The sequence below is a fragment of the Natrix helvetica genome (genome assembly GCF_964273705.1).
Source record: "Natrix helvetica genome assembly, chromosome: 5".
NCBI classification, from domain to species: Eukaryota; Metazoa; Chordata; class Lepidosauria; order Squamata; family Natricidae; genus Natrix; species Natrix helvetica.
The window spans coordinates 5,600,516-5,617,064 of record NC_138551.1 but is presented as its reverse complement, the minus strand read 5'-3'; the positions used below and the strand labels follow the sequence as shown (position 1 = coordinate 5,617,064).

The 16,549-nt window shown below is 46.4% G+C and overlaps 1 protein-coding gene across 1 annotated transcript in view; it reads right to left on the bottom strand.

The window, feature by feature from the left end:
* EIF2B5 (eukaryotic translation initiation factor 2B subunit epsilon) overlaps positions 1–10,742 on the bottom strand; it is a 35,729-nt gene extending 24,987 nt beyond the window's left edge. Inside the window, exons 1-4 of the mRNA XM_081956057.1 lie at positions 10,505–10,742; positions 3,445–3,569; positions 2,472–2,657; positions 1,003–1,180 (exon numbers count right to left, since the gene is read on the bottom strand). Of these exons, the coding sequence (XP_081812183.1) occupies positions 1,003–1,180; positions 2,472–2,657; positions 3,445–3,569; positions 10,505–10,660 (645 nt within the window). The 5' untranslated portion in view covers positions 10,661–10,742. The remainder of the gene's footprint in view (positions 1–1,002; positions 1,181–2,471; positions 2,658–3,444; positions 3,570–10,504) is intronic.
* Positions 10,743–16,549: the final 5,807 nt, after the last annotated feature.

Below are 16,549 nucleotides of genomic sequence, written 5' to 3'. Positions count from 1 at the left end.
CTATTCTCCAAGGCACCTGAGAGTAGAACAAGAAGCAATGAGTGGAAACTAATCAAGGAGAGAAGCAACTTAGAACTGAGGAGAAACTTCCTGACAGTTAGAACAATTAATCAGTGGAAAGGAAATTGTCTCCAGAAGTTGTGAATGCTCCAATACTGGAAGTCTTTAAGAAGATGTTGGATAACCATTTGTCTGAAGTGGTGTAGGGATTCCTGCCTAGGCAGGGGGTTGGACTAGAAGACCTCCAAGGTCCCTTTCAACTCTGCTATTGTATTGTATCAGTTCTGATTAGACGACAGGGGGAAATCACATGACACCCACTCCAGCTCAAACAAAAATCAGTGTAGCAATAGCAATAGCACTTATGACTTATATATCACTTCCTAGTATTACAGCCCTCTCTGAGTGGTTTCCAGAGTCAGCCTATTGTCCCCAACAATCTGGGTTCTCATTTTACCCACCTTGGAAGGATGGAAGGATGGCTCAACTCTGAACCGGTCAGAATTGAATTCCATGAGTACTGGGACAAAGTTTTCTCGTCAAAATGCACCAGGTACCAAATTCAATGAACGTCATAGCATATTATGACTCAGAGGTGAGTTGCTTCCGGTTCGGCCCGGATCGGGCGAACTGGTAGTGGGGGTGGTGGGAGGCTCCGCCCACCCACCCGGACGCTTCTGCGCATGCGAGCGCAAGCGAACTGGTAGTACAGAAAATAGAAACCTGCCACTAGTATGACTGTACTGGGCCTTGAAAGGAGCCATTCTATTTTGTTAGCTATTAACTTAGTGTACCTTAACCCTAGCCATTTTAAGACTTCAACTCCCAGAATTCTTTGGGACTTCAACTCCCAGAAAGCTTTGCTGGTTGAGGAGTTCTGGGGATTGAAGCCCACAGATCTGAATAGGGCGTTTCTCATCCTTGCCAGCTTTAAGTCACGTGGCCTCTTAAAACTTGTAGCAAAACCGGCTGCTTGACTCTTGCTCGTTGATTCCCACGCACCATAGGGAAACCGAAATGGTTGAGGCCTTGCGTCCGCTGATAGTGGAGCACTCGTTTTGTAACACTGTCCATGACCAGCATAATATCATCCTCCGGACATCGACCCCGATGACTTGGTGAACACTCTTGAAATATCATCGTCATCACAGGTACATTCTTCTCCATTTTACGCCGTGTCCTGTACCAGGAGAGAGTGACAAGTTTTGTTGTTTTTAAATAATAATAATAATAATAATAATAATAATACTAAAGGACACTCACAGATAAGATAGCAACACATCTTTCCTGCCAGAAGGGCTGTTCGGACCCTGGTTTCCTTAGAAATCAAGAAGCAAAGTCTTGGCCTCGACAAAACTTCTTTTATTTACTGTGAATTCATTCCATTCAGTGTAAGCAAGGCTTTAGCAAACAGTCTCTCAGAGGAATGTTTATCCACACGCACCTTATCTCGCTTGGAGAGCTGCCAAATAACTAGTTTCCAAAACACAGGGCGAAGCAAAACTTGGCACAGAGTCTCTTATAATCACAAACAGAACTTTCCAGAACGAATGAACGGATTGTATCCTGCAAAAGTCCCCTCCCCGTTCATTCCTCTTTTGTTTCCCATGGGAGGGGCCAATCACCCTCCAAGGTGTGGCTTTACTCCCAAATTGACCCTGCTTTCTTAGTTGTTCTTGTCTTCCGGCAGCTCTGTGCATGCGCACACTGGGAACAGGCTCCAGCTATTCCTCTGCCTCGCTGCTGTCTAGCTCCCTCTCTGTCTCCGACGCAGAGCCCTCGTCTGAGCTTTCCTCAACCTCCAGGACTGGCCCATGTTTCTCCCCAACAAGGGCCTTTGGGAGGTAGTCCTTGTCTTACAACAGTTCATTTAGTGACTGTTTGAACTTCACAGAATGATATTACTTATTTATTAAATTTATTTGCAGCCCATCTCATTTCAAAGTGACTTCAAAGATAATTGCTTTATTAAAAACAGAAATCTGGTCTACTCTTAGTCTAACCCTTGTAGCATACAGGTAGTCCTCGACTTGCAACAGTTCATTTAGTGACCATTCAAAGTTACAATGGCACCCAAAAAACCTTGATTTGTGACTGTTTTTCATATCGCCATTGCAGCATCTCCATGGTCACGTGATTGAAATTCAGACGCTTGACAATCGACTCATATTTATGACAGCTGCAGCTTGGCAATTGGCGCCTCTTTATGACATCATCGAGTCGATTGCCAAGCGCCTGAATTTCATGTGATTCTCCCTTTGCCACTTTCTACGTAAACAAAGTCAGATTCGCTTCCCAAACCCTGTTGCTAAACCTGACCACTGCAGTGGTTCGCTTAACAACTGTGGCAAGGAAGGTCGCAAAATGGGGCAATACTCACGTAACAACTGTCTTGCTCAGTGACGTAAAATTTTGGGCTCTGTTGTGGCCGTAAATCGAGGACTACCTGTGCCTTTCTCCTGAATACCCACCTGTGTTCCTGCAATGCTGTAGAAATATTAATATTGGACACCACGTCTCCCGAGACAAGGATGAAGTCGGAACGAACAAGGGACTTGGCGTCAACATCGCGCAAAACGTCGCCGAGGGAACGATAGAGATCTGAGATGACAAACCGCACGACGTTGGGGGATGTCGGGCAGCACCATTTAGAGTTTCTGGAGTGGGGGGGAAAAAACCAGAGTCAAGAAACAACATGTTACCTAGTTAGGGTCATGAAACATAAAACAAGCTCAGAGAGCCCCAAGGATCCTACAATTCTCCTCCTCCTCTTCTTTTTCCTCCCCCTCCTCCTCCTCTTCTTCCTCTCCCTCCTCCTCCTCCTCCGCTCCACAAACCCCACTCCCTTCTAGCACGGATGATGTTACCTAGTTAGGGTCACGAAATGTCTGCAAGGAAACAACCAAGCTCAGAGAGCACCAAGGACCCCTCGTTTCAATCCAGAGCTACAAATATTATCTTTTATTGGTATCACTTAGTGACATTTATCTGACAACCGACATCTGTCCGTCCTCAGCCATCTCGAATTCCAACAGACCAGGGGTCAGCGACCTGAAATACTCAAAGAACTACAAAGGTCCTAAACCGGAAGGCCCCCCCCCCCCCCCAGTTCAATTCTGGAGACCGGAAGTCCGGTTTCCCCATCATAGCGTCTCCTCCCAGCGCGGCGTCCTTTTTCCTCTACCTGTCCTAACCGAAAGCCCTATCAATTGTGGAGCTGACCTGAAAACCCACCCCTTGCCATAGAGTCTCCTCCTGGCGCGCCCTGCTTCCACCCCACTCTCTCAAAATTGCGGTGACGACAGGCGACAGGGAGCCACAGCAGAGGAATGAAAGAGCCACATGCGGCTCCAGAGCTGCAAGTTGCTGACCCCTGCAATAGACGAAAAGCAAAAGGGAAAAGGCTCCTTTTGGGGGAGAGACCGAGAAAATGACCGCTCTTACTGTAAATGCTCCTTGATCTCTGCCGATTTCCAGCAGCAGAAGACAAAGGTCTCTTCCACCCCAGTCGCAGTGAGGAATTCCAGGGTATATTCTATCATAGCCACATTGGCCAGAGGAATCAGAGCCTAGGGAAGCAAAGAAAAGTCAGACAGAAAAACAACCACAACGTAATCTGCAGTTCTGCTTACACTTAAAGAGTCACACAATCCTTCTAATACAATAACAAGAAGAGAGTACTCATTAAACATGGGTGGCTTATTTGCATTGGGCCTTCAGACCTGCCACATTTACTGCTGTGGGGAAAATTATTTTGGTCTGTGTGTGTCAAAATAACATTCCTTTCTCAGATAGTCAAGGCCACCTTGCCCTGCACCTGGAGGGGCATGACTGGGAGGCATCTCCAGTTGCGATGGTGCCTGATTGGGCCATGGGATGGACATGAGGGTGCTGGGGAAAGGCTTGGACTTTTCACTTGCACGGGGAAAACCTGGAAACTTTCAGATTCAGGTTTTCCCAGATGTGCCGATATGACATCTCTAACAAAATGGGGAACTTTGGGGAACTTCTAGCCTTGGGAGTTTTCTTTCGTCCTTTACTTGGAACTCTGACAACTGGTGCCTTCCAGATGTTTAGGGAGTCCCTTTGCTGTTGGCAATGCCCTTCGGGCTGATGTTGAAGTACAAAGCTCTTGAAAGATACAATGGCTAGCAGGCCAACTTTGTACCGCTCGTCCTCGAACGTACGGCCGCAAATGAGCCCAAAACTTCTGTTTGCTAAGCGAGACAGTTGCAAAGTGTGTTTTGGCCCATTTTATGACCTTTCGTGTCACAGTTGTTAAGCGAACCGCTGCACTTGTTAACTTAGCAGCACAGTGGTTAGATGAATCTGGCTTCCCCATTGACTTTGCTAACTGTCAGAAGGTCCCTTCCAACCTTGGGATGCTATGATTCTGAGATACATAAATAAGACATATGACCGGCAGAGACGGACGGACGGACGGATGGAACAGCTTGCTTTGAGAAGTTGTGGGTTCTCCCTCACCGGAGGTCTTTAAGAAGAGACTGGACAGTCATTTGTCTGAAATGGTATAAGATCTCCTGCTTGAGGAGGGGTTGGACTTGAAGACCTCCAAGGTCCCTTCCAGTTCTAGCCTGATTAGTGGTTTACTACTGTCAGTCTCTCTCCTGCCTAGAGAACTGCATTCTGGCAACTAGACAGTTGCAAGACTAGAGAGACTCAAGCTGAAGTGGAAAGTTTTTGTTCCAGTCCTCCCTTGCTACTTTTCTGGATCCTGATCTGGATAGGCCAATCAAAAAGCTGCCTGCTCTAACGGAGTCCAAGTTCCTACTTGGCAAGATGGCATCCCAACACACTCATAATAAACATGAGCTGGCATCAGTCCGTTTTCAGAGTCTGGCGCAGTTACAGTCCCCTGATGCAACGCTCCCGTTTCCCTTACTGCAATTTTGTGATAAGAATCGTACGGCGATGCCTCTCAGGATACATCCAGGAGCAACTCTTGGGGTTATCCGTCCATCAAGATCAATAAATTACAGGATCATCCTTACTCTGAACAGGTGACAAATCCAGAAATGGCAGCCTCAACTATCCGGCCATAAAAGGTTCTATCTAGGCCCCAGACAGGCTGGCCATGACAATCCCGTAGAGAGAGCTTGGCTCCCGGTGAGTCCTTGGAGACATTTGCGTACTTGTTTTGGCAACAAGACAAGAGGGGTTGGCCATTGCCATCAGGGACACTTGTTTTTGACATTCCAGTCTGGGCTACAGCACTGGGGATTCCCTTCAACTTTCACAAGTGAGCCAAGCCCTATTCAGCTTCCAAGCACAGACGGGACTGCGGCCGCCTGCTGAGAACACAGCTTCTTATAAACAGATCCTTTTCTCTGTGGTGGCAAAGAAATACATTTCCACATTCTCCTTCGGAAGAATATAATAACAGCTGCCACGACGTTGTCATTTAAAGATGCTTGGGCAACTGGGTAGAGAAATACACACACACACACACACACACACAGGGACAAACGCAAATGGAGAGACATAAAGAGCATTCTTAAAACTCTGGATTCAGTAATGAAGCCAATATGATAACATCTTCTTTTTTTTCAACAATGGCTTTTAGCTCCATATTCGGTTTGCAAAGAATATTGGAGCAGCTTTAATACTCTTGAGCAATGTTCAATCATTCAGGAAAAAAAAAAGCTTTGGAAGAAGCATTATGAATTTCATTTTTCAGTAAACTGTACCACTTCCAGGTACTTTCTGGCCACAACTCGTGGTGTTGTTATAATTTTTATACCTGCTAGTGGTTAAAGGCAAAGGTAAAGGTTCCCCTCGCCCATATGTGCTAGTCGTTCTCGACTCTAGGGGGCGGTGCTCATCTGTTTCAAAGCCGAAGAGCCAGCGCTGTCCGAAGATGTCTCTGTAGTCATGTGGCCGGCATGACTCAACGCCGAAGTTCCCTTCCCACCAAAGGTGGTTCCTGTTTTTCTACTTGCGTTTACGTGCTTTCAAACTGCTAGGTTGGCAGAAGCTGGGAAAAGTAATGGGAGCTCACTCCGTTACATGGTACTAGGGATTCGAACTGCCAACCTTTCTGATCGACAAGCTCAGCAGCCAGTGAGCCACCGCGTCCCTCTGTTAGTGACTAGGGCTCAATAATTTGAAGGAGTGCTTTTCCTTTGCATTCCCTTCCAGAATCTTCTGAACTCCACAATGTCCATGACTAGGATGTCCTTCAGAAGTTAAAATTAGCTCAACTTCCTTCCTTCAAGTCCTACCAACAATTTTAACCCAACAAATCCTGCACAATACCTGACACTGCCTACAAAATGAAAACAAGCAGCCCAGAAATCTCTTCCTAAAAAGTTATTTTGGAATATTCACTGATACAAGAGAATATATATCTAGGATCTAAAACGATGGGAATAACAACTTCATAGAAACCATTGTTGTGATGTGTTTCTTTGGGATAGCAAAATGTTAATATTCCCAAGAAGACTGCTTAAGAGCTGGCCAAATTCTTTTCTGACACAAAAGCTTCTCTGGAGCCTTTGAAAACTTATAATAATAGAGGTTTGCTGTGAATTGGATGCTTCTACTAGTCGTTAGGCAGAAATGTATAACCAGCAATTAATTCTGTGCAGGATGAGCTGGTTGCTGCAAAAGGCAATCTAGAAAAGCCAGTTTTGTCTGCTGGTGGTAATGCAGACTGAAATTACTCTTAAATGGATGTATTCATTTCCATATGTAGGACAACTCAAAAGGTCCCATGCCTTCTACAAAAGCTGCTGTATTTATTTCATAGGAAAGTCTGCTTGCTGGTTAAGAATCAGAAAAACTGCTGTATCGAAAGAAAAGGTCTAATGAAGAAGAGACTGAACAGTCACTTGTCTGAAATGATATAGGGCCATGATGGCAAACACATAACACAAGTGGCATGCAAAGCCCTCTCTGTGGGCACGCCAGCCGTTGCCCCAGCTCAGCTCCACCACACATGTGCGCGTGCCTCCTGCCGGCCAGCTGGTTTTTGGGTCTATGCCGCGCACATGTGGGCAGGGGTCATGCACGAATGCACAGGGGATGGGAGGGACACACATGCATGCGCAGGGAGAAGGGAAGAGCGTAGAGGGGAACGGTGTTACCTCCACAGCCCATTTTTTCTCCCAGGAGGCTGCAGGCAGGCCTACTAGGCCCAAAACAGGTTGTAGGGGGGTTGTGCGCGCATGCGGGGGACGGGGGGACATGTGTGTTGTGCGTGCATGCACGGGAGGTGGGGGGAAGATAGGGGTATCACACGAGCATTGCATTATGGGTGCACTGTCACGTGTGCCCGCTTTCAGTATGCAGCGACAAAAAGGTTTTGATATTGGGTCTCCTGCTTGAGCAGGAGCTTGGACTAGAAGGCCTCCGAGGTCCCTTCCAGCTCTATTCTGATTGATTGATTGATTGAACTACTAAGTTCTTTGACTGCAATGAACAAATAACTGAAATGCTTCTTATTTTAAAAGACCTATTGGTACCAAGAATGATGTTGCTGAACTGGAAAATACCTCTAAGGGAAAAAAGATACAATTGGTCAAATTTTTTGAGTTTGCACTGGAAAATGTTTGCAGTTTGGTAAATGCACTTCATCATTGACCTGAAATGAAATATGTTTTGCACACATCCACAAAAACTGGAAGTTTTCTTTCCTCATGCCACTGAATGGAGGAACATCCAACTATCCTTCGCATTTACCATTTCATTGCAAAAGCAATACAGAGTTACTTGTATGCAATGGATGAGAATTTGTAATGTTGTTTTTTATGTTTAAAATAAAACTTTTTAAAAAAAGAATTACTTGCAAGATAGTGACTCAGACAATGGAGAAGTGAACGAGGATATTTACCAACGCGGGTTTGGAAAACTTTGCCTAGCCTGCCTTCCCATAACTGATATACTACCAAAGGATGGAGTAAGCACTAAACACAGAGGTCTTCAAACTCGGCAGCTTTAAGACTTGTGGACTTCAACTCTCAGAATTCTCTGATGGCTGGAGAATTCTGTGAGTTGGAAGTCCACAAGTCTTAAAGATGCTGAGTTTGGAGACCCCTGTTCTAAGAGATCTAATGGGGGCTACTGATGATCTGTATTTGAGGTTCCGATGGGTTGCCCGCCCCCCCGGTCACATGACATTTTGAGCACTCAGCAACCAGACTACATTTTAGAACAGTTTCCAACGGGCATGTGACCACGATCTATTTAAGTTTTGTCAAAATGGCAGTTATGTCTGGTTTCTGGCAAAACCAGATCCACGAAGGCTTGGGTGTGTGCAGCTATCGGAACTGGGTCATAAATAACTGTTGGGAAATCAGATGGAACTTTGGACTGGCCACTAAGCAAGGACTACCTGTATGGCACAAAAGAGATTGGAAAACCAGTTTTGGAATCCTACTTAAATCAGGTGCAAAGTACTTTTTCAGTGCCTTGAACATATAGGGACCACTTATCTATTTAGTTCAGTACTGTCTCTTCCAACTGGTAGAAATCTTACAAGATCCAAGATATCTCAAATGAAGCTGCCAGACTTGTCTTCAAAGCCAACCCCATCCAAGGACTTAACCAGATTTAAAACAGAAAACTCAATTTTTTTGGTTTGGAATAAGTTATGTATTCAAATAACCAGCTAAATCCCAAAGACGCTTTTTCAAGAGACAACTGGACTTTCTGGTATTTCTTTGAAGATGTTTCGCTTATCATCCAAGAAGCTTCTTCCGCTCTGACTGGATAGTGGGGAATGGAAAGATTTATACTCCTTGCAGACAGCTGGTCGTTTGCATCCTTTTAGAGAGTTGTTGAGGCCACTTGGAGTCCCAAAGGTGCTTTTTCAAGAGGCAACTAGACTTTCTGGTTTTTCTTTTGAAGACATCTCGCTTCTCTTCCAAGAGGCTTCTTCCGCTCTGACTAGATGTGGGGAATGGAGAGGCTATTCCCCACCATCCAGTCAGAGCGGAAGAAGCTTCTTGGTTGAGAAGAGAAATGTCTTCAAAAGAAAAACCAGAAAAATCTCTTGAAAAAGTACCTTTGGGACAACCATGACCTGGATGACTGAGAAACTCCATAGACATTAACCAACTAAATCTTTTTTTTCCTGCCTTCATGTCAGTTTTGACCATTGGCAATTGCCCAATTTGAGATACAGCAACTACTCAAAGTCACCTAGCTGACTTCATGCCTGAGGCAGGAACTAGAATTCATGCCCTCCTTATTTCTATCTCCATTTCTATTTTCTGTAGTGCCTATAACCACTACAATAAATTGGCACTCAAAGCCATATTTTAATCGGGAGGGTTTATTAAATAAATGCTAGGTCTATACAAGATGCCAAAATCAAACCATATTATGGCTGATTATCACAGAATGTAGCAGTGTCACACTTAGTGAAGCAAACCAGCTATCATTTTTCTTCCATGCACACAAAAGAATACATTGTTACTTTAGCAGTTGGCTTCCTGCCACATAATCAGACAAATGATGTCCAGCGTAAAGTGTCAGGCAGTTATCAAAAGCATAGACATTTGCAAGAAAATCCATACGAACTGTAAAAATGACATTTCATTCCGTAGAGATGCAACTGGCACCGATGGTTGCCCGACTGAATAAAATAAAGGTTTTTCATGCTTTAGCTTAGTTAAAATCTTTATTAAATTGATAGAAAAGAATATCGGTAGCTTAGGAACTACGGAGTCCTTTGTGCTCTCCCAGTTTGGTTGGGTTTTTTTTTTTACAGACATTTCATTACCAAACTAGGTAACATCAGTGCTAAAAGGGAGTGTGGTCTGCTCTCATTTCATAAACCAGAAGAGAATATTTGTAGCTCTGGACTGAACTGCGCAGTCCTTGATGCCCTCTGACCCGTCATAATATGAAGGTCACCGCTTTTGTAAGATGAACACTAGTTATCTGACTTACTTTGGGTTCGAATTCAACGTAATGTGAAATGGTAGAGGGTCTCCTGCTTCAGTAGAGGGGATTGAACTAGAAGACCTCCAAGGTCACTTCCAACCCTGTTACTTTGTATAACCTTTGATGAGGGCCAGAATGCCTTAGGAGAGCATGACAAGGACAAAAAAGAACTGAAAAATAAAAAGTATCCAGATCTGTCAAGCTGTTGCCCTTTAAACAGGTTGGACTACAGCTCCCATCATCCTCAGAAAGCCTGGTCCAGGCTGGCCTCAAGAAACTCCGTGGCTGAATGGCAGAAAATAAAACTATCCAGATCTGTCAAGCTGTTGCCCTTTAAACAGGTTGGACTACACCTCCCATCATCCCCAGAAAGCCTGGTCCAGGCTGGCCACCAGCAGCTCTGTGGCTTTGGGACACCAAGTCAGGCGCCCCATCTGGAGCCCCCCCCCCCCCGCCAGATGCGAGACCGCAATTTTCTCAACCCACTGCCCCGGGCCATGCTGGCAGGGGATGATGGGAGTCGAAGTCCGGAGCAAGAAGGCTGCAGGCTACCTAGCGAAGAGGCCACGGGGGAGGAAGGGAGACGCTAGCTCACCCGCGGCCGGTCCTTGGAAATGGGGAAGAAGCGGCGGTTGAAGCTGTCGGCGACCAGGACGGCCTGCAGCGGAGGCGGAGGCTCCTCTTGGGGGTCCGAGCCACGCGAACCCCCGGACCCGGCGCCACGCTTCCCAACAGGACCGCGAGCCGCCATGCTGGCTCGCGCTCTCCACTCCCCCACACCCCACGCTTTGGGCCCCGCCTCTTCCGTTTCCGGAAGAAACCGGGGGGAAGAGACGGGGCCTCGCAGAGCACAAAAGGCCTTCGGGAAACACAAACGCGGCCGCCGAATGAGAACGCTGTGGGAGGAGCGAAGGGGGCGGGGAGGAGCATTGTAGCTCCTCAGCAGTCCCTACTGAGGAGAACCTGTGATTCTCTTGAGGGGAGACTGGAGTTGTCAAAAGTTAAAATGAAAAGCGTTTTAAGCAAACAAAAAAAAATCCGAAAGAACTTAGAATAACTTTATTGTCACTCTGAATGTACACTAATCAACATACATTAAAATGAAATGTCGTTGCATGCAGCTCTCAAAGGGTCAGCACCTCCAATTTTACACTACATAAACATGGATGGATGGATGGATGGATGGATAGATGCAAAACTATCGATGTATACATAAATTATGGTATATGACACAGAACAACACAATCTAGTTCAGATATATACATGTACATGGTGAGCCCACATCTCTTACATTGCCAAGTTAAAAAATACTGAAATATATATTTCCTGCCTAGGTAGGGGTTTGGACTAGAAGACCCCCAAGGTCCCTTCCAACTCTGTTATTCTATTAGATAGATAGATAGATAGATAGATAGATAGATAGATAGATAGATAGATAGATGGATGGATGGATGGATGGATGGATGGATGGATGGATGGATGGAGGGAGGGAGGGAGGGAGGGAGGGAGGGAGGGAGGGAGACAGACAGACAGACACACACACACACACACACACACACATATATATATATATATATATATATATATATATATATAGAGAGAGAGAGAGAGAGAGAGAGAGAAAGATTATATAGAGAGCTAGAGACAGAGATACTATCTTCTATATAAATAAAAATGTAATGTCTGTTTGTTCAAAATCTCAAATCTCCTAAAGTTCTTCACCGATTGCTTTGAAATTTTGACACAACGTTGGATTCAACTACACAGATGTTTTTATATATGTATATTATATAGATGTCACACCTGTGATAGGTAAAAACATGCCTTTTTGTAAAAACATGCTTTTTTGAAAACCAGCGCCATCTGCTGGACCTAAAAGCAACACACGCTATACCATAGCGTTCATTTCTTGAGTATAGTATATTCGGAACAGTTCGGCCTCTCTCCAGCTTCATCCCGATGGTCCCTTTATATGTGTGGCTGGGCTGCGGCTGCACCCTTTCACCTTTCCGCCCCTCCTCCGATGAGCTTTGCCATTTCCACCAAGGGGAGCCGAAGCCTTTCGGCCTCCCCCTCCCCTCTCTCTCCTCCCCTCCCGCCAGGCCTTTGCTGTCTGTGGCGGGGCGGCACCTGCCCCAACCCTCGGCCTCCTCCTCCCACCCTTAAGCCGGCCTCCCCCCGCCCAGCCCAGTGAAGCTCCAGAGGAGGTGGAGGCGGAGCATCTCCTTAGCCCGGCCGGCTGCGAACGCTCTCCACCCCCCTCACAGGGAGCCAGCTACGGCCTCGCCAAGGCGGCTCCGACGGGGCGGCGACGGTGTCAGCCTGAGGTGCAGGAGGGCTGGGGCAGCCGTTGGGTGCACCGTGAGGTGGCGACTGCAGCGCTGACGGCGTCTTTGGATGGGGCCGCGGCCAGCAGGGCTGCCTCACGTCCACGTCGCCAGGGTCGGCTCCTTCCTCCTCCTCCCCCTCCTGCTCCTCAGGGGACGCTGCCCGCTTCCTCTCGCCGCCACCGCTGAGGGAAACCGGGTGGGGGGGCAGCCTCCTCCTCCTCCTCTCCTCCTCAGCTCGGCCAGGCCGGGGTCTGTGGGAGCGTTCTCCTTGGCGGCTCTTGCAGGGGCCCACTTCCATGTGGGGGCTGCGTCTGTCGGGGGACTTGCGCTTTCTCTTTTCTTTCTTTCATATTTAACCAGACTGGGCCACAGCAACGCGTGGCCGGGTACAGCTAGTATATATATTCCGGCGCCACACACATGGACGAGCAGTGCGCGCACACGTCGTACTTGCCTGCGACGCTTTCCCAAGCCTCCGTGACACTCCAGCTGTTCGGCTCCTGACCGTTTTTCACATTTAACGACCCTGGTAGCATTCCCAATGGTCATGTGATCAAAATTCAGAGGCTTGGCAACTGACTCATATTTATGACAGTTGCGGTTTCCTGGGGTCACGTGATCACCTTTTGCGACCTCTTGACAAGCCAAGTCTGGGGTTGGGGTGTGTGTGTGTTCCAGTCGCACTAGAATTGAGCAGCGCTGAAACCAGAGTAAATAAATACATTCCATTGAACAGGCCAGTGAGTAATAGTTCCAGGAAGTCCTGAGTTTGCCATAGAGATTAATCTTGTTGGCCTTGAAATTCATTCCTGCTAGTTGCTTCCTTGGAAGCCGATCCGGCCTGATGAAAGAGACCAACAGTAAACAAATAAAGTTCTTTTCAGGCCAAAGACAGCTCTCTCTACTTCTGCAACTCAGGCATGCCTTCAGGTTGCCCAGCTTCATACTATGGGTCTCCCTAGGTATTAGTGCCACTTGGTAAAGTCTTAGTAAGACCACACCTGGAATACTGCATCCAGTTTTGATCACCACATTACAAAAAAGATGTTGAGACTTTGGAAAAAATGCAAAGAACAGCAATTAAGATGATTTAAAGACTTGGAGACTAAAACACACAAAATGTTGCAGGATTTGTGTTTGCCTAGTCTAGAGAAAAGAAGGACAAGAGGGGACATGATATCAGTATTCCAGTATTTGAGAGGCTGCCACAAAGAAGAGGGGGCTAACCTATTAACCAGACAACAAGACAAGGAACAATGGATGGAAAGTAATCAAGGAGAGAAGCAACCTGGAATTGAAAAGAAACTTCCTACCAATGAGGACAATTAACCAGTTATAGTTAAATGAGAATTTTGGTATATTGATGGTATAAAGATTTTTGATTTAAAATGTACAATTCAATATGAATGAAATATAAAGAATGATTGTAGTAACGCATGAAATTTAATTGTAACCAACCGACATGCTTTCTGGAAGATGTAATGAAGAATGTTTTTGTGTGTGTTTTTTGTTTAATTAAAACAATTTTTAAAAAAAGATTAAAAAAAAAAACCAGTGGAAGTTACCTTCATCACTGGAGGTTTTTAAGAAGAGACTGGACAGTCACTTGTCTGAAATAGCATAGGATCACCTGATTGAGCAGGGGGATGGACTAGAAAACCTCCAAGTTCCCTTCCAGCTCAATTCTGATTCTATTTGGCTCATTTGCACATTGCACTAAGCCAAAACTCTCCAAGCATGCCTAAACATTACAACCATCACTCGTGAGCAGAAATGTTTCCGTCCAACAAATTATCATCTAATTATGACCGTAATTGATGGGTCATCTAACTGGGCAGGACAGGGCAAAACATTAGGAATTATTAACCAATTCACTGTACTTACCAGTTTGGCTTTCTCAGGAGCAATTCCCTGGCTAACCACAAGTTGGAGCTATAGCACCATCTTCTAATCGAGTGCAATTCCCTGAGTAACCACAAGCTGGAGCTATAGCACCATCTTCTAATCGAGTGCAATTCCCTGACTAACCACAAGCTGGAGCTATAGCACCATCTTCTAATCGAGTGCAAAATTTGCTTTGGTTTACAGATTAAACTGGACTTCCTTATCAGTTGTCTTCTACTTGCTTTGGATTTTAATTAAGTGTAAATTATTTTAATTACTTTAAATGTAAATTATTTTAATTGATTTAAATGTAAATTATTTAATTAATTTAAATGTACATTATTTTAATTAATTTAAATGTACATTATTTATTAAAATTTATAATTTAAAGGTCGGAAAGACCTTAATTACATATGTCCAACCTTCTCCCTAGTGTGGAAACACAATTCTAGACGATCTCCACTTAATGGTTGTCCAGCCTAATGCTTGCTTAAACCAGGGGTGCCCAAACTTGGCAACTTTAGGATTTATGGACTTCAACTGGCTGACTGGAGAATTCTGTGAGTTTGAAGTCCACAGGTGTTAAAGTTGCCAACGGTGGACACACACAAGTTAAACACTTCCAGTAATGAAGTTTTATCACCTCCCCAACAGAGATGGGTTGTTCCCGGTTCGGCCAGGATTAGGCGAACCAGTAGTGGCGGGGTCGGGAGACTCCACCCACCCACCCAGATGCTTCTGCACATGCGCGAGCGAGCATACACACAAAACCAATAGTTAAAAAATGGAAACCCACCACTGCTCCTGAAATTTCCACTAGAATACTCACCAATGTTTGCTAGAGATTGTGTTGAAGTCCGATGCAGAAGGATACCAGTTGGGAAAAACGTACACAATTACACGGAACAGAATTCAAGAGTTCTAGCTCCAAAAATGGAAAATATGGGACTATAGGCTTGTTCCACTGAACCAGGGGTGTCACACTTGATTTCATTGAGGGACGCATCAGGGTTGTCTTTGACCTCCCAAGGGGCTGGGGGGGGGCAGGACCAGGGTGGGCGTGGCCAGCTCAACTTCACTTGTGTTGGGGGTGCCTATGGAGGCCCAAGCACTCTGCCAGCAAAACAGGCTCTTGAGCTCTGTTTCAGCTGCAATGGCCTCCTGCAATCCTCTGCCAGCAGGAACCAAGCTCGGGAGGGCCTCATACACTCCTCCCGAGCTCCGTTTTCCCTGGCAGCAGCACCGCGGCCGGTTCTTCGCTGTTTTCAGCGTGGCCCCGCGGACCAGATCTAAGCACCCCCCAGGCCAGATACAGCTCCCGGGTATTGAGTTTGACACCCCTGCAGCAGTGGTGGGTTTCGGATCACGTTGCAACCAGTACGGTGCAACAGGGCCCGGCGTCCACCACATGAATGCACGCAGCATGTGCACACATGCACGCAGCACGCGCATGCACGTCCTTACCTCTTGCGACGCCTCCACGATGCTCCAGTTGCTTGGCGGAGCATCGCACAGGCACCGTACGTGTCGAAGAGCTCGAATACAGGTAAGAAGGACGGGTGGGCGGGTGGGCCCTCCAGAGCACTGTACCGGAACAGTACCCGGTGCTCCCAGCAGGCACCGGTTCGCCCGTACCAGGGCGTACCGTCTGCAACCCACCACTGCCCTGCACTGAACCCTGGCTATTGTCCATGCATCACACTGGCTTCAGTTTTCTGCCATTATAGATAAGTGATGTCCTTCAACACTTTCTATAGGGCACATTTTGAGAATTTGCCATTGCCTTGTGTGCAATATTTTTTGAAAAAACAACCAGTATCTGTAATTCCCTCCTGATCAATGCTTGTTCAGAAATCCTGCCAGCTTTGGGTAATTTTCAAATTGATCTCCTGACAATAGATAATTACCTGGATGAAAATTGCCTCGTTCTTCTGCAGCCTCTGTGCTATTTAGCCAGAGAAGATTTCTCCTTCTGGGTCACACGAGGGCAGCATGAAGGAAGGGAAGTCTCTGGTGTATAGATCAGTAACTATGGACACCTCAGTGACTTGCAGAATCAGAGAATGATCGAATGCATCCGTTGGAAGGCAGCTTCAAGGCAATCTAGAGCAGCGGTCACCAACTGGTGGCCTGTGGACCACTGGTGGTCCTCGAGAAAAATTTGGTGGTCCTCAGAAAAATTATCTGCATTGTTTATATTGCATTAAATCAGGGGTCCTCAAACTACGGCCCCTGGGCAGGATACGTGCAATGAACGCTTGTGTTGCTGCAGAGAGTCTCCCCCCTCGGGGTCTTTTTGTGCGGGTCGGAGAGGGGCAGAAATTCCAACTTGGGGGCTGCTTTGGCCTCCTGGTGGGGGGCTTTGGCCGAAGGCTGGAGAGAAGCGCTGATGGTGGGGAAGAGCCGGAGGGCCTCGTTCCAGTGGG